Below are 23,843 nucleotides of genomic sequence, written 5' to 3'. Positions count from 1 at the left end.
TCACGCTTGTTCTTTTTAAAAATCATGCACATATTTGTGAACAGTCAACATACAAGTACTGTGCCTACTGTTAATAACTGTCCAGAAGTCTAAATAGGGCAGCAGCCCTGCAACTTTGTTCTACATAATGAATACAAATGTCATTTAGAGATGGCACAAAAACATGCAGTTATTGCACCATCAAGTGTTTGGAAATCAGTAAGGTAAAAATTTCCATTAAAAAGGGATTCAGCAAAGCAAAATATTTACAGGCGTGCTTGACTTTACACAAACAGGACTACTCACATGCTTAAAGTTAAGCACATGTGTAAGTGGCTTTGCTGAAATGGAGTCTATATGCTCGGCTTCAAAATCTATGTTCATGATATTTTTCAACTGGTCCAACACCCATCCAAACCTTGAAGACAATGAAGTGTTCTTGTGGCCTTGACCAATTTGCAAAGAATTTTTTGGGCTAATATATAGAAGGAAAAAAAGCTGGTAGTTGTTTTGGGGTCTCTTGAAACTACTAATGAAACTAAAATGCTGATTTTTTTGGAATGTTTTGGGCTTGTCACTTAATGAACCATCCAAAAGTCTTTTGGAGATAAAAATGTTCCCACTGGTTTTTCTCACATCTCATCCTGTCGTGTTGCACAAAGAAACATGCAGAAACTGAACAAACAAGGGAACATTTCAGGAATAGAGAGGACACTATAGGCTACCAGACAAAGCCTGATTACATTTGCCTCGCTTGCAGGCTCCTTGTTTATTTCACCTGGCATGAGTGATGGAGTTCACAGGAACTAAAATGATCTGAACAGGCAGATACACTGGAGCCCACATAGGTTCTTAGGGGAAGCTCTACGAGGTTGTTTACACTGCAGAGCCTTGGCTGGCAGCGCTAGGCCAGCAGAGCCTCCTAGTGGGGACGCAGTGTAAGCTAACAGAAGGCGTTTTGCCAGCATAACTGCCTCTGCTCCAAATTAGCTAAGTGGAGAGAAGCACTTTTCTGTCAGCATAGTTGCATCTGCATTGGGGATTTGGCTGACATTCGGCTAACGGGTGTGATTTGTTTTCACACCGCTGGCCGTCATAGTTATGCCAGCAGAACACCCAGTGTAGACTAAGGTCTGGTCTATACTACCCGCCTGAATCGGCGGGTAGAAATCGACCTCTCGGGGATCGATTTATCGCGTCCCGTTGGGACGCGACAATCGATCCCCAAATCGGCGCTCTAACTCCACCAGCAGAGGTGGTAGTAAGCGCCGCCGACAAAAAGCGGCAGAAGTCGATTTTGCCTCCGTCCTCACAACGGGGTAAGTCGGCTGCAATACGTCGAATTCAGCTACGCTATTCACGTAGCTGAATTTGCGTATCTTAAATCGACTCCCCGCTGTAGTGTAGATGTACCCTAAGTCAGTGCGGTGGCTGAGTGGCATTCTGAACTCCCTGGCATGTAGAGGGAACACTCCTGCTTCTACACTCCTTCATGGGGTGCTGTCTGCCAGCTTCCCCCATCGACCTATCCAACACAGTGGCCCTGCCTCCTACCCACCTGTCTTTTCGGAGTACCTGGCACCCCTGGTGGAGTAGGAATGGAACAGTCCAGGCTTTCTCAGATACAGGGACTGCAGTTCCACCTAGCCTCATGGGTCATTCAAGTTATGTAGGGGAAGGCTCCATCCCTTGTGCATTCCACTCCTTCATGTGTACCAGCATAAGGCAGAATTTGGCCCAGTACAGCCACCCATGGCCACTTAGGCTAAGGCACTGTGGTCAGGAGCAAATGGCATATTACAAAGCGCTGGGAAGGAAATTCAGATACTTAGGGCCTGATTCTCCACTCTCTCAGTGATTTCACATGAGTACAACTCCATTGCCTCTAGCAGAGTGGCCGTTATGCAGTGAAAAGGGCAGCTCCTTAACCACAAAAAGGAAGCCAATAGATACATAAACAGCACTAATATATTACATCCAGTGGAAAAACAGCAGTACACAAACACACAAGCCAGTACATTACAGACCACACATATACAAATGGTGTTTGGAGAGGATATAATGTTCATTGCTATCTTCACCTGTAGCCTATGTCTGTATGTGATGTGATTTTTATTCTGATTACAGATCACGTCACGATTTCAGAATCTGTCAACGTCCTTAAAATGTGTTTATTTCAGCAATTCGGTACATGGTATGTTTTTTAATGATACTTTCTGTACCGCCTCACACATTTTTGTGTTAGAATCAATACGTGGAAATTAAAATACTTAAATCCAAAGTACTTGGTGCCACTATGCCAATTTACACCATCTGAGGATCTGGTCCGTCAATATTAAGAACATTCAGATGTAGCTGATTTTGAAAAAAATGTGGTTTTTTGTTTTTGGCGAGGATGTCTTTGAAGAAGGGGAGTCAGAATGGTGTACAAGCACTTGAGCCTAGATATAAAAGATTGATCAGATTTATTTATAATCACAATCTACAGTAATTGCAACGCACTTGCCTGTGTTTTAGATGCTATTCTTTTCATTGTCTCTTATTGCTCCTACTCATATGGTATATTTTACATCAGGCACAGAAAGAAGGGGAAGGGAATTGGTGGGGAATACAGTTGGGTGGGAAGAATATGAAAGAGAAGAAGAAAAATTAAGTGCTCCTAAAGCAGAGGTTCTTACAAGCGGGGGTTCTTGTAGTAAAGGGAGTCTCCTTACTGTCATCTAAAAAGTCTTCCTCCTCATCCTCCTTTCTCAGTCTCCGCTTGGCCTCCTCATCATAAATGAGGCCCAGCAGGTTGGCTGGGCTCTCACTCTCACTGTGGCACAGCTCGTTGAGTCGGATGCCAATTGCCTGCCAGCAAGAAGGAAGGAAAAGAAAGCACAAGGGAATGAAGACCGGAGGGGATTCACCTGGATCTTGCCCATTCTGAGGCAGCTGGAAATTTCATGTTAAGAACAAAACATTTGGGCATTTTTTTTAAATCACTAGAGCAATCGAGAAAACTGTGGGGTTGGGAGGGAGGGATGGAATCACCACTGAACAAATTGCAAATATTTTCTTCCATTTTTGGTCAAAATTCTGAAACTTTATCAAAATTTGGAAAAAGTGTTTTATATTTGGTTGAAACCACACGCGCTAACTTTTCAAACTGCTGGGGGGTGCTCAACCCCCGACCCTGCTCCAGGCTCCGCCCCCACTCTACTCCTTCCCCCAGCCTCGCCTCTTCCCACCACCTCTCCTCCTTCCCCTGCCTCTTTTTCCATCAAAATTATGCAGTGATATGTGCCATCCTTCTGCTGAAGATTTTCTGCTGAAGAAGGATGGTCTGGTGGTTAGGGTACAGCCTGGAATTTAGGAGACGGGGGTTGAATTTTCTGCTCCTGGGTGACCTTGGGCAAATCACTTAGGCCCAGATTTTGAAAGACATTTCGGCAGCTAACTCCCATGGATTTCAAGGGAGTTTGGCATCTTAATACCTTTAAAAAATTGGCCCTTAGCCTTTCTATGTCTCAGTTCCTATCTATAAAATGGGGATAATAGCACTGCCGTACTTCACAGGCCGTTGTGAGGATAAATACATTACAGATTGTGAAGCGCTCAGATAGTGGGCGGGGGGGGCATATAAGCAGCTAGGAGAGAGAGATTCCCATTGAAGGGAAAAAAATAAACCTAAAAAAAAAATTTTCTCCAGTCAAACAAACAAACAAAACCGCTCTAATGGCCTCGTTACCGAATGTTAAGGTAGTGGAGGTTCTGAGGGCAATGCCACAGCTGGGTCAATTAGCAAGCAGAATGCTTAACATTAAGACCATTTCAGAACTCCCGAGGTTTTTTCTGAAGTGATGCTGTATGTAAGCAATGTACATCTAAGAGAACCGGGAAATCACACAGAACATTTTACTTTGCTATAGCATCATTTTGTAAGATAGCAAATGGGAGTCATTTCTTTGTTTTAATAACAATTTGGCACTGAGGCCCTCTTGGATTTAGAGGGTGTTCCTGAGAGACAGACTAAAGCTGATTTTCTGATCCTTTGAATCTTAGAATTGACACACCAGCAGCATAGAATTTATCTGCCTAAACTGAAGTGAAGCAGAGAAAGAAAAGCAGTCACAAATAGGTATGATTAAGGCTCATTCCCACTGCTACTAAGCAGTTGCTGTTAAATGGAGATGATAGACTCTTCTATGTGATAGGAGAATGTGGAACTGTGTGGTTTGCAAGCTGATCTGGATGGTTGTCAATCTCAGTTATCTGTGAGGTTACACATTGCTGAGTAAGCTCTAAATCCTTCATAGCATTTTCTCTCTCCTCACTTCAGTTATTTAAGGAAGAAATGTCTTGTTTGGTTTTCAAAGATGCAGTAAATTTACCACTCATTACTACTGCTCTGTTGTCTACCCTGACTGATGATATAACAATCAGCTATAATTACACAGCAACCTAACTAATAATGCTAATTTGTACTGAATTCCTAATAGGAACTGATTGCCAGAGTTATCCTGGGCTAGCCTAGATAATGGATGGAGCAATATATTTCCAAGTAGAAGAAGGCAGCTTAACAAAAGAAGCCACAGGCAATGATAGACTAGACTGACCAGAACACACTGAAAAGTCTGTCTTTTAAAGAGACAATGTCACTGGTGGGACTGGATTGGCAAATTCAGGGGATCAGTAATGGGCTCATCACTTTTAGTGGCATTCTGAATCCTGCCCAGGTCAGTAGAGACTTAAAGTCATTATTATGGGAGGGCTATTTGGTAGGTTAGGTCTGGTGGCCTGAGACTAATTCTTTATCTAACCAGAGTTTTATAATGGCATCCCCCACCGCGGTATCTGAATGACTCTCAGTGCTCAAGTGTACCTCCCAGAAAAACCATCCCCACAATTAGCACAACTCAGCAACCTTGCTGGCAGTCTGAAGGAAGAGGCCAGGGACTAAATGGGCTTGGAGAGTGACCTGCCCTCTCAATCCTATTGACTTCGGCCCAGAATCTCCCTTGGGGTACAGAAGCTTCATGTCCCACTGCGAAGTGGCTCTTGAGCCGGGGTTGCACCTCTGGTGGCACAGAGCTGGGTGTTGTGGCTCTTATGCTCCCTAGTTGGGATGGTCAGGTGAAGGGATGTGACCTGAGCTTCCTTTTACCTAGGCAACCCCCAGCTCGCACAGTGGCCTCTTGAGGTCATTAGTAGCCAGAATAATTTAAAACAGCTTCTAAGCTGCTGCCACAGGTTACACCAGTGGACCAGCCTTGCATACAGTTAGCTCAGGATTGAGACAGCACAAAAGCTCCCTTTGGAGCCTCCTCCTGAAATGTGTTGTGTGCTCCTCAGCCATCCCCAAGAAAACGGTCCTAGGTCAAAGTGAGGTGCTGACCACGCTGCCCCGGCTCTGTAGATAAACAGAAGACTTAAGTCTCCAGAGATGCATGTCAATATGGCACCTTTCAAGAGCACCAGACAAGGTGTTAAATAGGGGGAAAACGCTGCACTGTCAAGAGTTGGCTCTGAATTTTCCCCTACTTCAAAATAAAGTAAAAAAAGAGAGGGAGCGGTGCAAATAATAATTAATAAATACTAATAATAAGAGTGTGCTCCCTCTGCATGACTGCTGCTAAGCAATTAGCTCAAAAATTCTACTCCAAGAGCTGAGCACATTTCCACAAACATGTTGTACGGAGCCAGGAGAGGTAAACACAAGAGAGCTATGTTGGCTCCTGCTGTATTTGAAACCCATAAGATAAAAAAAATCAATATTTGCTGCAGGGAAAGACATTTTATGTAAAAGCCTCCAAAAGGGAATTAGAAATAAAACAGAAGCTAAAAAATAATAAACTGAAAGCTATAAAAATCCCCAAGCCCCAAACATTGACAGTGTCCTTATAACCTAGAGTGATGACAGAATGTATCTGAAGGCTAATGAGAACCACAGCCTTTTACCATTGCAAAGCTGCTCTTTAGAGTAATTGCTGCCTTTATACACCATGCCCGTCACGAACATCACCCATACCACTGGGGACATGGGGGAGGTTTCACTTTTGGTGACTGTAACCCAAATCTGTTATTAATATTACAGGGTGAAGAGAAAGGAGGCACTAAAGACATCTCCTAGCTTTCAAGAAAGGGGGTAAATCACAGGCTCCTCCCGCCTCAGTATTTCACAGCTCTCCTTTGTAAGTGAGTGGGCCAGAGTTGGGAGAAGGGGGATGGAGGAGTAACCCTGAAATGTCTCCAATTTCAGTGGAAGGGTGTTGTCCCTGAACTCTCTCTTGCAGAGTGCCACTGATCTCTGTTGCTGCAGGTTTTTCTACCTTTCTTCAGCAGGATAGCTAGTCCTGACCCACGCAACTACTTGCTTAAATAAAAGTATTGACACAGATGCAAATTCTGTGTATTTACTTATCTGCTAAATCAGCAGGGATGCAGCAAGCGCCAATGGAAGCCAGAGCCATCAGAATTCCATGGCCCACTCCTTGTTACCTTGGGCCAGGAGAAAGCCCAGCATCTCAAAACACTGAAGGGCCTTTGTATTGAGTTAATGAATTATTCGTTTTCAGTGTCTGCTCATTGGCAATAACACCAACTAGGTCCCTTGGCATGAAATGTTGCTCTCACATCATGGACATTGGGTCTTTGGAATCTAGTTCTCCAGAGTCACAGATTTGGAGGCTTCCTTCAGTCTGTCACTGTGAAACCAGAAAAGCCCACCTTGAGATGGATGAAAATGCCTAGGGGGGAAAAGTGCAAGTACCAAATCACTGCGACAGTATGCACAGGCCCTTTGAGGTTTGGGAGGGGAACCATCCTGGACCATGCAATATTCCATTCCAGCGTAGCTTTTAACAAATCCTGTGGACATAGGGTGACCAGATGTCCCGATTTTTGGGTATTTTTCTTATATAGGCTCCTATTACCCCCACCCCCGTCCCAATTTTTCACACTTGCTGTCTGGTCACCCTATGTAGACAGTGGATGCCCTGACTGTGGGGAGGAAACAGTTTGAAATTCATATTGCTGCTGACCCTGGCTCCATGGGGAGGGATCAAATTAGCTCCTGGTGATTACAGCCAATCACTCTCTCTCTCTCTCTCAGAACCTGGAGAAAAGAGCAAGCCGGGAGATGCAGTCCACCAAGGCAGCCATGTAGGCAGTCCTCTCCTGGAATAAGGCATGATGGGAAATAAAAGGAGTATATAATCCCTGTCCTTTCCACAAATAGGGTAGATTAGACATAGAAGGAGCAAGACTGTGCTGAGGATCTCTCCTGAAAGGTGCAGAGCAATTACATCAAGGGCCTGTATTTTTTTAAGACCTTGATTTGTTTTTAATGATTTTTGAAGCAGATGCCCTTGAACAGTCTCTGAATTAACCTAGGGGACAATGGATCTGTTTGGCTGTCCATGTGGAGAGGCTCACATAAAGACCCCAGGCTGGGGAACATTTTATTTACAAACTCCAATTTATGTATTTATTTTTTGTTTGGCCTGACACTCATTATACTATATCTTTGCTTTTATTAAAACAGGAAGGTAACACAAAACTCACTTAAAGCCAGATACACAGGCTTCAAAATGCTGGAACCTCTGCAGTGCAACAAATGAGGAGCAAAAATGAGTGCAGTTTTCCCCTGCATTTCCAGCTAACAGGTGCATGATGCCGCTTCCAATAAGGGCCAGGCACTCAGCAGGTATATCTCAGCATAGCTTCTATCGAACCAGGCTGATTTACACCTGCTGAGGATCTGGACCTACGTGTCTAAAGTGGATGCTAGGAGGAAGGACATTACATTTCGAGCCCCTGTACTCCATTTGATTTGATTGCCATTTGATTATTTTAGCTTAAAGGGGAAAAAAGGGGAAAACTTACATCTCCCCACTGGTAGAAGAGTTTGGCTGCGTTCCATTGCAACTTTTGGTTCCGTTTGTTCCCCACTATCGGAGAACGTCCACGGGATAGGCCTTTCTTAGTGATGTTCACATGGTGCCCCTTCATCCACTCTGGCCAGTTGCCGCGATTGCAGCGGTGAACGAAGCGAGCACATTCGAGAAACAGGGCTGCTCTCGCCACTACGGGAGCTTCCTGAAATGTTTGCAAAATTACATTAAAAACTATGAACCAACCAATCTAACTTAAGAGATGGCATTATCTGGACTGGTTTGCAAATGGAAAGCAGCTATCTCTGGAGGATCACAGTTAGTGTGATGATCCTTTAGGCAGGTTCTCTGCTAGTATCAAACCCATGACTTCTGCATCTATTACTTAGGGTACAAGATCAGATATAAATTTCTATACCTGGTTCAGCCACTAGAGGAAGGCAAAGATCCACATTGGTATTAATGTGGTTGCAATAACGGGTGTTTATTGCCTTTGAATCATCTTTAATGATACCCCTGTTTTCTGTAACTGGTGGTATACCTCACTCGTAATGGAGACAGACAAGATGGGCTGGCTAAGAGTGTGAAATAAATAGAGATGTGCCTGAATCAAACCCCTAGATTTGAACACCCCTGAATCTTGGGAAAGTTCAGATCCGGATGTGAATGGCATGTCTGGCCCCTACATCTACAACACACCAATATAAATGCTTAAGATGTTTTGGGTTGGCTAGAAGGGAGAGAATAACAGTAATATAAATAAATACATCAATTCTCACTTGTGTGCACACAGATATAATATAACGCACTTACATTTTCTGCTCAGTTCGTCCTGCTCACAATGATCACTTCTTTTGAAACAATTTGGTTGGTTTTTGCAAATAACGTGACAACATAGACAAATATACACATACGTATGCAAATCAAGGCAGGCATATAGCCTCTTCTTGACACTGTGTTTTTCTTTATCTATTATGGTAACAGCACACTGAGCTATGCTACAATTAACTGTCTGTTTCCCTACTTCATTAGAAACCCTTTTATCCAGAAATTTGTATAACTGCCAAAAAATAAAACTGATTCCAGCTGAAACTTTCCCCAGAGTAGTGAGCCAAATTTTCAACCTGCTTACATCAGCATGCCTGAAAATACTGCAGACAAAAATGCCAGTTTGGGCACGTAGACGCCAGCATTTGCATGCACCGTCATTTGTTCTGCCTAGGCGACACGGGTGTGGATGCTTTCATGGAGGCTTGCTGAAATGGTGGCCAGCACAATCTGTGCTGACAGCAATTAGACATGGATGGACCAAATTCTCTGCTGGTATAAATCGGTGTAACTCCACTGACTTCAGCAGAGCTATGCCAATTAATGCCAGCAGAGAATTTGACCTGAAGCCCTAACATTAGGTATCCAAGTTTGAAAAATTTTTGCCTTAATTTTTTCAAGCAAAATTTGTTCATATGTGTCCCAACGTACTGAAAATTTGTTTTTCATAACAGGGAGAAATGATATCTATCTTAGCTGAATTTGATTTAAAGTGCCCGATTTTAAGCAACACTGTGCTTTCCCTCATGAATATGTTGAGGGTTTATTTGGCAGTAATGTAATTTTTTCAGTGTTATTGTATGTATTTTTCCAAATTTATTTTTGGGCTTGCTTTAAGCTTAGTTTTGAATATTAGTATAGAAAGTGAATAACTGGTATTGAAGTGCAAACAGTACAAATAAGGTAAACAACCAAACACCAACAATTTCCAGTGAACTGTGAATAAATTACACAAGATGGCCTCAAAACAGATAGGACTCCTGGCAGGGTTGGGCACTGATAAGTGATTTTTTTTACATTGCCTGTTTGTTTTTTGTTTAACAATTAATCTTTCTTTTTTTCTGTGTGCATATTTAAGAGGTAGGATTTCAAAAGCACTCAGCATTGGCCTAACTCTGCTCCCATTAGAGTCAATGGGAGTTTTATGATTGGCTTCAGAGGTTAGAGAGTTAGAACAATTTGGGGCTTCTGAAAATTCTAGCCACCGTGTTTAAAAATAGAAACTGTAATTTGTAACTTTGAAATTAGACGTCTCCTCCCCCACCCAGTTTACATCACTGTCAAAATAAATAATGTTCTTACCACTTGGGAAAGAGAGACAAGGTGGGTGAGGTAAAAGACGGTTACTCACCGTTGTAACTGTTGTTCTTCGAGATGTGTTGCTCATATCCATTCCATTAGGTGTGTGCGCGCCACGTGCACGATCGTCGGAAGATTTTCTACCCTAGCAACACCGGCGGGTCGGCTGTGGAGCCCCCTAGAGTGGCGCCTTCATGGCGCTGAATATATACCCCAGCCGACCCGGCGCCCCCTCAGTTCCTTCTTGCCGGCTACTCCGACAGTGGGGACGGGGGGCGGGTTTGGAATGGATATGAGCAACACATCTCGAAGAACAACAGTTACAACGGTGAGTAACCGTCTTTTCTTCTTCGAGTGCTTGCTCATATCCATTCCATTAGGTGACTCCCAAGCCCAACTAGGTGGTGGGGTCGGAGTGAGACATTGCTGTGTGCAAAACCGCTGATCCGAATGCAGCATCGTCCCTGGACTGTTGCACTAGTGCATAGTGGGCTGTAAACGTGTGGACTGATGACCAAACTGCCGCTCTACAAATGTCCTGGATCGGAACTTGCGCCAGGAAAGCAGTCGAGGAGGCTTGGGCCCTCGTGGAGTGAGCGGTGAGGTGCGGTGCTGAGACACCTGCCAGGTCATAGCAAGTCCGGATGCAAGACGTAATCCAGGAGGATAAGCGTTGCGAGGAGACCGGTGAGCCTTTCATTCGGTCAGCCACTGCAACGAAGAGTTGCGTCGTCTTTCTAAAGTGCTTTGTGCGGTCAACATAGAAGGCCAGGGCCCTTCGTACGTCCAGGGAATGCAAACGTTGATCCTGGCGAGTGGCATGTGGTTTGGGATAAAAGACCGGGAGAAATATGTCCTGGTTGATATGAAATGTAGAAACCACCTTAGGGAGAAAGGCAGGATGTGGACGAAGCTGCACTTTATCCTTATGAAAAACTGTGTAAGGGGGCTCAGATGTAAGCGCCCTGAGTTCAGAAACGCGCCTTGCTGAGGTGATGGCTACGAGGAAGGCTGTCTTCCAGGATAGGTACAGAAGTGAACAGGTGGCCAGTGGCTCGAATGGAGGACCTGTGAGTTTAGAGAGAACCAGATTGAGATCCCACGTCGGGACGGGATGACGCTGTTGTGGGTACGTCCGGTCTAAGCCCTTGAGGAATCTAACAACCATCGGGTTAGAGAATACCGAGGACGCGAGATCCCCTGGGTGAAAGGCCGATATAGCGGCCAGGTGAACTCTAATTGAAGATATCGCCAACCCCTGTTGTTTTAGGGAGAGGAGATATTCCAATATGAGAGGAATGGGTGCCTGCAACGGGGACGTGGCTCGTTGTTCGCACCAACAGGAGAACCGTTTCCACTTGGCCAGGTACGTGGTCCGTGTTGAGGGTTTTCTACTGCTCAGCAGGATCTGTTGGACAGAGTGCGAGCATTGCCGCTCTGCCTGGGTGAACCATGGAGCAGCCACGCTGTGAGGTGGAGTGATTGCAGGTCGGGGTGACGCAGCCGACCGTGGTCCTGAGATATGAGATCCGGACATAATGGAAGCGGGATCGGTGTCTGAACCGAGAGCTCCAACAGTGTGGTGTACCAATGTTGTCTCGGCCACGCTGGAGCAATCAGAATTACCTGTGCCTGGTCTCTGCGCAATTTGAGCAGTACCTTGTGGACCAGAGGAAACGGAGGGAAGGCATAAAACAGGTGGTCTTTCCAGGGAAGGAGAAACGCATCCGAGAGGGAGCCCGGAGCTCGACCTTGTAGGGAGCAGAACATGTGGCACTTCCTGTTGTCTCGAGATGCAAACAGGTCTATCTGGGGAAACCCCCACCTCCGGAAGATGGAATGTATGATGTCCGGACGGATAGACCACTCGTGCGTCTGGAAGGACCTGCTGAGTCGGTCCGCTAAAGTGTTCTGGACTCCAGGGAGGAACGATGCCGTGAGATGGATTGAGTGGGCGATGCAGAAGTCCCACAGGCGAATGGCCTCTTGGCATAGAATTGAGGAACGTGCTCCTCCTTGCTTGTTGATGTAAAACATGGCCGTGGTGTTGTCGATGAGAACCAACACACAGCGGCCACGTAGGAGATTGAGGAATGCCTGGCACGCCAGGCGCACCGCCATCAATTCCCGAACATTGATATGCAGGGCTAACTGGGGTGCAGTCCACAGGCCCTGGGTATGGTGTTCGTTGAGATGGGCGCCCCAACCCAGAGATGAAGCGTCTGTGACCAGGTGCAGAGAGGGTTGTGGGGCGTGAAATGGCATCCCCTCGCAGACCACATTGTGATCTAGCCACCAGGTGAGGGAGGCCAGGACCGAGTTCGGGACCGTGACCACCATGTTCAGGCTGTCCCGATGTGGACGGTATATTGATGACACCCAGGTCTGGAGTGGGCGAAGCCGAAGTCTGGCATGCCTGGTTACGTACGTGCAGGAAGCCATGTGACCCAGCAGGGTAAGGCACGACCTCACCGTGGTAGTTGAGAAGGTCTGTAGCCCTTGAATGAGGTTCGTGATGGTGCCAAAGCGGTTGTCCGGCAGGATGGCTTGTGCACGTTTGGAGTCGAGAACTGCTCCGATGAATTCTATTCTCTGGGTAGGTTCTAGAGTGGATTTGTCCTTGTTGAGTAGGATGCCCAACTCGTTGAATGTGTGCACTATTGTGTGGACGTGAGCTTGAACTTGCTCCTTGGTGCGACCGCGTACCAGCCAGTCGTCTAGGTACGGGAACACCTGTATCCCTTGTCGACGAAGGTACGCTGCCACGACAGCCATACATTTCGTGAACACTCTTGGGGCCGAGGATAGGCCGAAGGGAAGGACTGCAAACTGGTAGTGCACCGTGTTTACCACGAATCGCAGGAAGCGTCTGTGAGGTGGGTAAATTGTGATGTGAAAGTATGCGTCTTTCATGTCGAGGGCGGCGAACCAGTCTCCAGGATCGAGGGAAGGGATAATGGCCCCCAAAGAGACCATGCGGAACTTCAACTTTACTACGAATTTGTTGAGTCCGCGCAAGTCCAAGATGGGCCGCAGACCTCCTTTGGACTTGGGGATCAGGAAGTAACGGAAATAAAATCCCCTGCCCCTTAACTCTATCGGAACCTCCTCTATGGCCCCCAAGTCCAGGAGCGTAGAAACCTCCTGTATAAGAAGTTGCTCGTGAGAAGGGTCCCTGAAGAGGGACGGGGAAGGGGGGTGGGAGGGAGGGATAGAAGAGAACTGGATAGCGTATCCCCTCTCCACCGTGCAGAGGACCCAACGGTCCGAAGTTATAAGGGACCAGGCACGGTGGAAGTGGGAGAGGCGATCCCGAAAGTAGGGGGCTGGATCCTGGTGGATGACTGGGGCGCCGTCCTCGACCGCACCTTCAAAAGTTCTGCCTGGGGCCTGAAGGTGGTCTAGGTGGCCCTTGGTTCTGGCCGGGTTGAGGGCCGGTCCACCTTCTCCTACCACCTCGCCCTCGCCTGCGGGCCGAGTCTTGTCTCTGACGAGGCGGGGGGGGGTAGAAGCGCTGAGGCTGCGGCCTAAATGGCCTGCGCTGAGGGCCCACAACATGCATCCCGAGGGAGCGCATGATTGTTCTCGAGTCCTTGAGGCTCTGCAGGCGAGAGTCCGTCTTGTCCGAGAACAATCCATGTCCCTCAAAGGGCAGATCCTGTAGGGTTTGCTGCAGCTCCGGAGGCAAACCCGAAACTTGAAGCCAGGAGATCCTCCGCATAGCGATACCCGAAGCCAGGGTCCTCGCAGCCGAGTCTGCTATGTCCAAGGAGGCCTGCAAGGAGGTTCGAGCCACCTTCTTACCTTCCTCTACCATGGCTCCAAACTCTTCCCTGGACTCTTGGGGAATCAACTCCTTAAACTTCCCCATAGAGTTCCAGGAGTTAAAATTGTAGCGGCTCAGTAGCGCCTGTTGGTTCGCCGCTCTAAGTTGCAGCCCTCCGGCTGAGTAAACCTTACGGCCAAACAAATCGAGCCGCTTAGCCTCTTTTGATTTAGGCGCTGCAGCCTGCTGGCCGTGTCGCTCTCGTGCGTTCACTGATGCCACCAGTGAACACGGTTGGGGGTGGGTATACAAGTACCCGTAGTCCTTAGACGGGACAAAGTATTTCCTTTCCACCCCTCTCGCTGTGGGTGGGATAGAGGCAGGAGTTTGCCATATCGTATCCGCATTAGTTTGTATCGTGCGGATCAGGGGTAACGCCACCCTCGATGGGGCATCCGCTCCGAGGATGTTCACGATAGGATCCTGCACTTCCACTATCTCCTCCGCCTGCAGGTCCATATTACGGGCCATCCTACGTAGTAGATCCTGGTGAGCCCGAAGATCTATCGGGGGGGGACCTGTACATGAAGTGCCCGCCACTGCCTCATCCGGAGAGGAGGAGGAAGATGCCTCCGGTGGTACTGGATCCAGGGGGGGGTCCTGATCCCCTTGCTCTTGGGCCGGAGCATCACCTGTACTCGGGACTATGGTGTCAGGTGGCGTGGACACGGAAGCCTCCATACCTCCTGGCGGAGGCCGAGAGATGGTGGATTCTGGGGCCCTTCTGACCGAGTGACCCGAGCGAGAGGTCGATGGTATTGGAGCCCCTTGCTCCTGGTGGTACGCCCACGGGGTCCAAAACGACCAGTGGGATGGGCCGTGAGAGTGGTCCTCTGCCATCTCCTGCCAATGGCCCAAGTTCCGTTCCTCAGCTTGCCCTTGAGGGGGGTATGCCGATCTCGACAGGTCCTCTGAGGAGCGAGACACCGATCTTGACGGCCATGGCGGTGCCGAGAGAGATGAAACGATCCCCGTGGGCTGCGGTGCCGCATGGTACCGGTCCGGAGATGATCTATCTCCACGCGGTGCCGGCGAACGGTGCCGGGACCGCGATCGGTGCCGATGACCTCGTCGGTGCCGGGAGCCGGATCTGGACCTCGACGAGGACCTGGAGTATGCCCAGTGCCGGGAGCGGCCTCTCGACGTCGAACGTCGACCGTAACGGTGCCGAGAACTACGTCTCGACGTTGATCGGCGCCGACGATCATAGCGGTGCCGAGACGTAGAACGGTTCCGCGACGAAGATCTTAGCCGCGAGTACGACCGGTGCCGAGGTGATATTCGGTGCTGGGACTGCGAGCGGCGTGGGGACCTGCTTCGGGACCTGGATCGGTGCCGAGGTTCCAGCCCTTGCGATGGAGGGCGCATCAAGGCAGGTTTCCCCCTCGACTGTACCGGGCGAGTCAACGGTGCCTTCGGTGCCGGTGGTTGGGGCGGTGCCGGCTCTGTGAGAGCTATTAAGTCTCTCGCCGCCTCGAAGGTCTCCGGAATCGACGGGAGGCACTGTATAACCGCCGGTCTCGGTGGAGACGCTATCTGCACCGGACTCAACGGCTTCGGCGCCGGAGTCGACGGTGCTGGAGGCACCTGTTTCCGGTGCTCCACCGGCGGACGCGGCTCTACCCCCGGCATTGGGGGAGCCGGCGTCTTCGGCACGGAGGCCCCCGACTTATGGGCTTTTTTATGCCCTGGGGATAATGAACGGCGCCTAGGCACTTGCTGTGTTTGCGGTGCCGACAAGTTCCGGTGCCGGGGAGGCTTGTCCGACGCCACTCGCGTGGTCGTCGTGGCCGGTGCCGCCGGGGCACTGCGCACCGAGGCGCTAGGTGCCGGGGCCTGACTTGTAGATGGAGCGTCAGGACTAAGTGCCGCCTCCATCAGAAGTTGCCGGAGCCGAAAGTCCCGCTCCTTCTTGGTCCTTGGTCTGAAGGCCTTACAGATCTTGCACTTATCTGTTTGATGGGACTCTCCCAGGCACTTCAGACAGGAGTCGTGCGGGTCGCTCGTGGGCATATGTTTAGCGCAGGAGGCGCACTGCTTGAAGCCGGGAGCTTTGGGCATGAGCCCGGACCCGCGGCCGGGGGAGAAAGGGGGAGACGACCCCCTTAATCCCCTGAACTAGTATAACAACTAAACAACTTTTACAAACTATTTTAACTATTTAACTATAAACACTAGAACTGTAACTATAACTATAACTGCTAATAACGAACGAAGCTAGGGAGAGTGGAGATCAGCTATGCCGCGCTCCACAGTTCCAACGACCGTCAGGGGCGGTAAGAAGGAACTGAGGGGGCGCCGGGTCGGCTGGGGTATATATTCAGCGCCATGAAGGCGCCACTCTAGGGGGCTCCACAGCCGACCCGCCGGTGTTGCTAGGGTAGAAAATCTTCCGACGATCGTGCACGCGGCGCGCACACACCTAATGGAATGGATATGAGCAAGCACTCGAAGAAGAATATCTTTTATTGGACCAGCTTCTGTCAGTGAAAGAGACAAGTTTTCAAGCTAAACAGAGTTTTTCTTCAGGTCTGGGAAAAGCACTCATAGTGCCACAGCTAAATACAAGGAGGAACAGAATATTTAAGGTGAAGCGGCCCATTAACACCCCTACAGTCATAGGCCAAAAAAGGGGGAGGGGTTAGTGGGTTACAGATTGTTGTAATAAGTGACAAATCCAGTTTCTTTATTAAGACCATGATTTTTAGTGTCTATCAAAGTTATGAATTTAAGCTCCCAGACTCATCTTTTGAAGATATTGTGCAGGTTTCCTTTGAGGGCAAGGACTGAGAGGTCAGATATGGAGTGCTCGTTTTGTGAAGTGTTCACGCACGGGCGATAAGGTGTTTTTGTCTTTTATTATTTTTCTGAGAGTTCATTCAAGAGCATAGTGATTATCTGGTTTCACTCACATAGCTGTTAATGTGGCATTTAGTGCACTGGCTGAAGCACACCACATTTTGTGATAGGCATGTGAAGGACCAAGGGATCTTGAAAGGTGTGTTTTGTGTGTGTGTGTGCGGGGGTGGGTGGGAGGGAAGGAGTATTGGTCATTGCAGTAGTGGAGATAAGTCTGCAGATTTTGCATTTGTTGTTCTGGGAGGGTCTGGTACCATTTTGAGTTGGGGTGTCCTGGTCTATGGGGAGCTTGCTTCTCATGAGGAGCGTGACGAGGTTGGGGGGTTGTTTGAAGGCCAGAAGACGGGGTTTGGGAAAGATTTATTTCAGGATGTGGTCCCTAGAGTATGGTTGTAATTGTTTAATGATACCCTGTATGGATAGGTTTCAGAATAGCAGCCGTGTTAGTCTGTATCCGCAAAAAGAACAGGAGTACTTGTGGCACCTTAGAGACTAACAAATTTATTAGAGCATAAGCTTTCGTGGACCACAGCCCACTTCTTCGGATGCATATAGACTGTATGGATAGGTTCCAGTGTGAGAATGATCACTCTGACCTCTCAGTAATCATCCTTAAAGGCAACCTGCACAACATGTTCAAGAGATGAGTCTGGGAGCCTAAATTCACAACTTTTCTAGATACTGAAATCACAGTCTTAATAAAGACACTGAATTTATGGCTTATTACAACAATCTGAAACCCACTAACCCCCCGCTTTTTATCCAAAGACTACGGGAGTGTTAATGGGCCACTTCCCCTTAAATGGTCCCTTGGAATACGTGCTAACTACTTATGCTAAACAATCTGTTCCACCTTGTATTTCGCTGGGAGACTCTGAGTACCTTTCCCAGACCTGAAGAAGAGCTTTGTGTAGCTCAAAAGCTTGTCTCTTTCACCAACAGAAGTTGATCCAATAAAAGATATTACCTCACCCATCTTGTCTCTCTAATATCCTGGGATTCACACCGCTTCAACAACACTGCAAATAATAAAAGAAAATTGTTTTTCTCACTTTTACTTTATTTTCCCACCCCCTCATTTCCTGCAATTTTTATAGGCAAAATGCAATTTAGCAAACGCGCCACATCTTTTTAAATGTCCACAGCTCATGAGTAGGCGCTAGTGAATAGGTGACTGTTAAAGAGTTGAGATGATGATTCTGTCTGTATCCATAATATATTGGTTTCATGGTGCACAAATGCACGTGTAAAATGTATTTAGGTATTAAGACAACAGCACTTAAGAGATCCTTAAGCAGGTGAGGATCTGCATCTAAAGAACCATACACCATTGATTCAATTACAGTCACAAAAGGTTATGAATAAAATTGAAAAATGTGGGACCTCTTGGAAGACTGGCAAAAAAAAAAAAGACATTTTCTGGCTAGATTAAAAAAGAGAAACATTTTGGGGAGAGGGAGGGGTAATTGCTTCTTGGTGTGACATTCTGTTGTAGTTTGCCTTTCATTTTAATTCAAATGAGGGCAGAAAATATCTATCTGTTAGGATTCCTGTGAAAATAATGGGAATATGGATCATGTTAGAGGTTCTGAAATGATGCATGACTATTTGGGTTAGTAACTGAAAGTCAGGGATTCAGTCACACCAAAGAGGTAGGATTATATCTAAGGCTTGTATGGACTGTTAGCTGCCTAGGACAGCCAGCATAGATTATGGCCCATATATATCCAAAATACATGGACCAACGAGTAGGTGAGGATCAACGTACCCCAAAAGGGCATAACATTAACCTTGTCTGCAGCCTTATCAGCACCAGGAAGATTGCACCCATGATGTCGTTCTCAGGTACATGGCGCAGCAATTATGGTGTTTCACCTCGGCTTATATATCCACTAGGGTACAAGGAAATGAACCAAGATGATGGTCCCAAGCAGAGAATTAATCTTTTATTATCTAGGAGCTTTTTTTCCCAAGTACAGCGCTATGGAGGTGCAGCTGTGCTGCTGTAGCGCCTTAATGGAGATGCCCCTATGCCCAGGGGAGAGCTTCGCCTGTCGGCGTAGTTAATCCACCTCCCCGAGAGGTGGTAGCTATGTCGAAGGCAGAAGCTCTCCCATCGACATAGGGCCGTCTCCATGGGGGTGAGGTTGGAAAATCTTTTCCAAACTATTAAGTTTCACACCCCTGAGCGACGCTGTTATACTGACATAGATCTGTAGTATAGATCTGGCCTAGGTCTTTCTAGGGAAAAGGAGACTGAGGCAATTAAAGATGGTGGGTGGGGGAATAACAAGGGATGAAAGAGGATGGATGGTCCAGTAGCTGAAGTGCTGGAACTAGGGATCCTGGGTTCAACTCCCTGCTCTACCACAGACTTCCTGTGTGACCTTGGGCAAATAATTTGCGAAACGGAGGGACACAGAGAATATCAGTAACATGAGGATAATGGCACTTCCTTTCTTCACAGGAGTGGTGCAAGAATAAATGAATTAAAGGTTGTGAGGTGCTCAGATACGCAGTGATGGGGTTCACAAAAGAACCATGGATGGACAGATGAGCTGCCTGCACACCCGGGGAGTTCCTTCCAGTCCCATGTGGCTCTGCACCCCCAAACGGTATAGTTCTGTACAGTAGGCACAATAAAGCTCTTAAACTGATTTACTGGATATTGCTCTGTGGTCACTGCTCTCAAAGACAGTAACTTTCTGATAATCACAAACACCCAAGTGACAGGGATCTCCTGGGCCTAATTCAGCAAACCCTTCCTCACTTGTGAAATCCTTACTCATGCAAACAGTCTCAGTGGCCTGGCATGTTTGGGGAAGGATTTCCCTCCCAAGTGAGGGCTGGGGGATTGACCCCCTTGTTCTGCAGAGTCCAGCTCAGCTGTTCCAAATGTAAAACATGAAGTGGGTCACCCACAGAGAGAACGACCCTGCTAAACGGGGTAGTGCACAGACTTCCTGCAATAGCTTACCTGGAGCCCAGAGTAATCGGAAGCAGCAGCAAAAGAAAGATGAAGATGTGACAGAATGGACAGGGATGGATTCACATCACAGAGAAACACATCACAAATGGAGAGAAATGAATCGGGCAGGCGATGCGTAGCTGAAAAGAACCACAAGTTACCACGGTTACCGTCAAAACTCAACACAGCAGCACAATCCTAAGCAGCATTGCCACTTCCCATGGAATTTTGTTTACAAGTCATCATAGTAAAATCTCCACCTTTTTACATTAGAATTCACATAACACTTTTTTTGTACTGTATAAATCAACCTGAATAAGAACCCTCATTTTTCTTAATTCATATTTTACAGAATCCCATAGGGGCTCCTCAGTAGTCTGTTCAACGCATGCTATAAAATGCAAGGCTGATCTGGAGAACAGATGGCTTAAGATGGAATCAAAATGAGATAATATCATGCTACTGCCGGAGTTCAACTGATCCTGTAGAGGTTTGTGACCAGACAGTCTCCAATTCCACCCTTGTCTCCTTCAATTGTCAAGCAATTTTGCAAGACTAATACTACCTACTGATGGTAACTTTCCTGTGGCCACCCCTTTCCTCACCATGGCCGTTCAAACGAATTTATTCCCTATTCCCCTATTCTCTGTTCTGAGAAAAAAACATAGCTATTTTTAAAATAAACTGTTAGTTGCTTGTGAAAGATGTCAGACTGACAGCTCGTCTCTCTCTAGCCATAAGGCAAGTACTTCGTGGGCGGCAGCTGAGCAAGTGTATGCATACCAACTCACCATTGGGCATGGAACCCTGAATTGGAAGCAATTGCTCCAGGAGTAAATGGTTAATTCAGTCTCTCTGCCCTTTAAGCACTTGGGCTTTCTGTCAGTACTTGGTGTCAAGTATTGCCATTTGCATCAGTTAGGTCTGGTCTCAACTAGGATAAAAATGTGGTGTTAGACCATATTAAGCTAACACATGCTGATTAATACTTTCCAGAGGTCCAGAGTGGACAAAGCAGTATTGACTTTAACATGCACTAAGCAGGTCATGGTAAAAGAGTATTGTGCCCCTAGGCCAGGAGTCGGCAACCTTTCAGAAGTGGTGTGCTGAGTCTTCATTTATTCACTGTAATTTAAGGTTTCGCGTGCCAGTAATACATTTTAATGTTTTTAGAAGGTCTCTTTCTGTAAGTCTATAATATATACCTAAACTATTGTTGTATGTAAAGTAAATAAGGTTTTTAAAATGTTTAAGAAGCTTCATTTAAAATTAAATTAAAATGCAGAGCCCCCCGGACCAGTGGCCAGGACCCAGGCAGTGTGAATCAGTGAGCCACTAAAAATCAGCTCACGTGCCACCTTCGGCACGCGTGCCATAGGTTGCCTACCCCTGCCCTAGGCCTTAACTCGATCAGTTTAGCACATGTTAAAGGCAGGGGCCCCTCTCTACACTAGACTTTTCAAACATGCTCATTAGAATATTTTAGCCAGCACATTCTAACAACACACCTTTGATCCTAGTCTTCTGATGTAGGAATGTATCCACAAGAGACTAGAGTGGAATACCAAACCCATTCCACTTAGACCTCGAAATTATCTTCAGTAGGTAACAGGTTTAATTTACTACCAGCCCAGACTGAATTTCAGCTGGAGACAAAGATTTAAAATGGCCTGTAACCAATTATTAATTCTCATAAAACACTTGGTAACCCATTACCACCCAGCTTTACAAAACCGGGATGGATGTCACTTCTTGGATAATACATTACTAAGTAGCTTCTAGTCTTCAAGCAGCCTGTGGTGCAATGTATATAATAAATCACTACCTTTTAATACCTATGGCTCTTGTTCCACTGCTCTAATTTCTCTAAGTTGCAGTGGCAAATATGTTTAAACTATCTGTGCTAATCAAAGATCCTTTGATCACTTTAAGAATGGAATTACTTGTGAAAGTCTGCATGCAAAACATGCTGATGAAGGTTGAACTAGACTGAAATTGGAGCCGATTGCCCCTAATTTTTAACAGTTGTCATAGCAACATGGCTAGGGGAAATCATTTAAAATAAGGAGCTTTTAATTTGCATCAAATCTAAATCACACAAATGTTTGAAAAGCTTGGAAACATCGGTTTAAAAATACACTTTGTATTAAACTGTGTTTTTCTTTGCTTTAAAGAAGTTGAAAGCATTTTTTCATAATAGTGTAATTTGCCTATGGCCAATGCAGTAGAATAACATACTGACAGCTTTTCAAATGTACAGTGAATATGACATCTTAAAGCTAAAACATGTCACTGACTCTGTAGAATTGATACAAAGCAAATGGAATACAGTAAGGACTACTCCATTCTTGCAGATTAAACAACAATTTAGAAGCCTTGGTCTTGGAGACATGTTTGAGTCAAACTGGACACAACTCATACCCACAGCTTCCCAAAAGATAAACATCTGCTTATGGCAGGCTACACAGATCAGAAACGATCTGCCCAAATGTTAGTAGAGAGAGCCCAATGCAATAACCCAGGATTGACTGACTGCCATTGCTAGTGTCATAAGAAAAAGCTAGGGCAGATATTAATCTGAAGGGAAAATAAAAGAGGGTGTAGTGAAAACAATATTGATTTTGACATGTGTTGTGAATTTTCTCTCTGTAGCACTAGATCCCTGCCCCAACTTCCCAAAAATGGGGCAAGTTATTCATCCCAGCCCATACTGTGCATATCTGGCTCCCATCTGCTGGGTTACAAGGACTTCAAGCTCAGTGACCAGATCATAAATATAATTCTGTGCTCTGTGCCAAAAGTAGCCATCCTCTTTGAGACTACAGAAAAGACAGACACAACAGGAACGTCTAGAAAACAAAGAAAAGAAAATACCTCAGGAAGCTTTAATATTTTTTCTCCTCTGCCTCCCATTCCCAGAATCCCAACTAGCTAGTAAGACGCTGGAAAGAGTGAACTCACTGTAAATCCCTTATTAGTTCAGCGTTCTTGTAATAATAATGACTTCATAGCCATACACAGTTCTCAGTGATAACCCTAAGGATTCCCATCACTTTTAGTTCTCATATCCCTCCCACCTTCCTGCAGAGACATCCTGTCATGAACAATCTGTTAGCTCACGTTGGAACCCTTTAATAGAGCTCTTTGATCGATTTAGGGGGTACTTTATTTTTGGCCATCAGCTCAGTAGTGCTCTCAGGATCCTAGGTGCAATGTAGCTTCTGAAACAAGAGGATCAGTGGCTGCTAAATTAAGGGCAGCACTGGAAATTATTCAGAGCTGCCTTTTCCTCAGATTCCCTTCATTGCCAGTCCTTATGACCAGGAAATTTGATCTTTCTGGGCTTGTGAACTACAGTTTAACATCTTCATTTTTAAAACCAATCCTCAGACCTTTTCCAGATGTCCAACACAGGAGAAATAACAAAAGTTCTGTGCTCCAATCAAATACTCAAGACCTAGATTGAAAAGCTGTTTTGTATTGTCTTATTTCTGAACGATTAAATTTGCTGAAAAACACAGTTTTCATTCCAAGTGTTTGTCTGTTTTCTTTTCATTTGAAATTACTGAACAAATTCTGAGAGTTGCTGAGCTTCTGCTTAAATCAGGGAGAGTTGTAGTTGCTTAGCAGCTGCTGAATGTCTCTTTCTACATATGTATCTCACACACACAAACTATGCAAAAAGAACATTATTAAGGTTGCAAAGTCAAGCATTCAAAAGTTAGAAAATGCCAGAATTAAGGTTGCCTATGCAACCTTAATTCAGCCCCCTTGTGCACATGCATTCTGATACAGTCTGTAATTATATGATCACATAGCATTTTTTCCACAGGCCACCTGTCTCATTCAGTGCACAGAATGGACGGTGCTCACTTAATGAGCAGCTATTCAATGTTTTCCTTTCTCATTGTTCAGTGCATGGCTCCAAGGCCTTATTTATGGAACTCTATTCAAACCCTGCTCAGAAAATGCAATTATTAATTTCCTCATGGGCTTTTCTGTAGTGCTTATTGCTACACTAACTGAATCCTTCACAGACATGCATTAATTTATCTTCACATCACCCATCTGAAGGGAAGAGATGGTATGATCCCCCATTTTACTGATGGGGGTCTGAGGCATAAAGAGATTAAGGTCAAAAGTATTCAATAATTTTGGGTGCCCAATTTGAGATGCCCAGGGCCTGATTCTCCAGATCACTTAGCATTAT

General features: G+C 46.3%; 1 protein-coding gene across 12 annotated transcripts in view; it reads right to left on the bottom strand.

Moving 5' to 3' along the window:
• Positions 1–23,843, bottom strand: part of UNC80 (unc-80 homolog, NALCN channel complex subunit) — a 181,021-nt gene that overhangs the window by 89,711 nt on the left and 67,467 nt on the right. For 7 of the 12 annotated variants that reach the window (XM_034785311.1, XM_034785316.1, XM_034785312.1 and 4 more), the window contains exons 23-24: positions 7,846–8,058; positions 2,658–2,829 (exon numbers count right to left, since the gene is read on the bottom strand). In XM_034785311.1, the coding sequence (XP_034641202.1) occupies positions 2,658–2,829; positions 7,846–8,058 (385 nt within the window). The remainder of the gene's footprint in view (positions 1–2,657; positions 2,830–7,845; positions 8,059–23,843) is intronic. The other 5 variants (XM_034785315.1, XM_034785322.1, XM_034785319.1 and 2 more) reach the window with 1 other exon arrangement.

This window comes from Trachemys scripta, chromosome 11, assembly GCF_013100865.1.
Source record: "Trachemys scripta elegans isolate TJP31775 chromosome 11, CAS_Tse_1.0, whole genome shotgun sequence".
In the NCBI taxonomy this organism is placed as follows: Eukaryota; Metazoa; Chordata; order Testudines; family Emydidae; genus Trachemys; species Trachemys scripta.
Note: the sequence above shows the minus strand (reverse complement) of the source record. Positions and strands in the feature narration are given on the sequence as shown.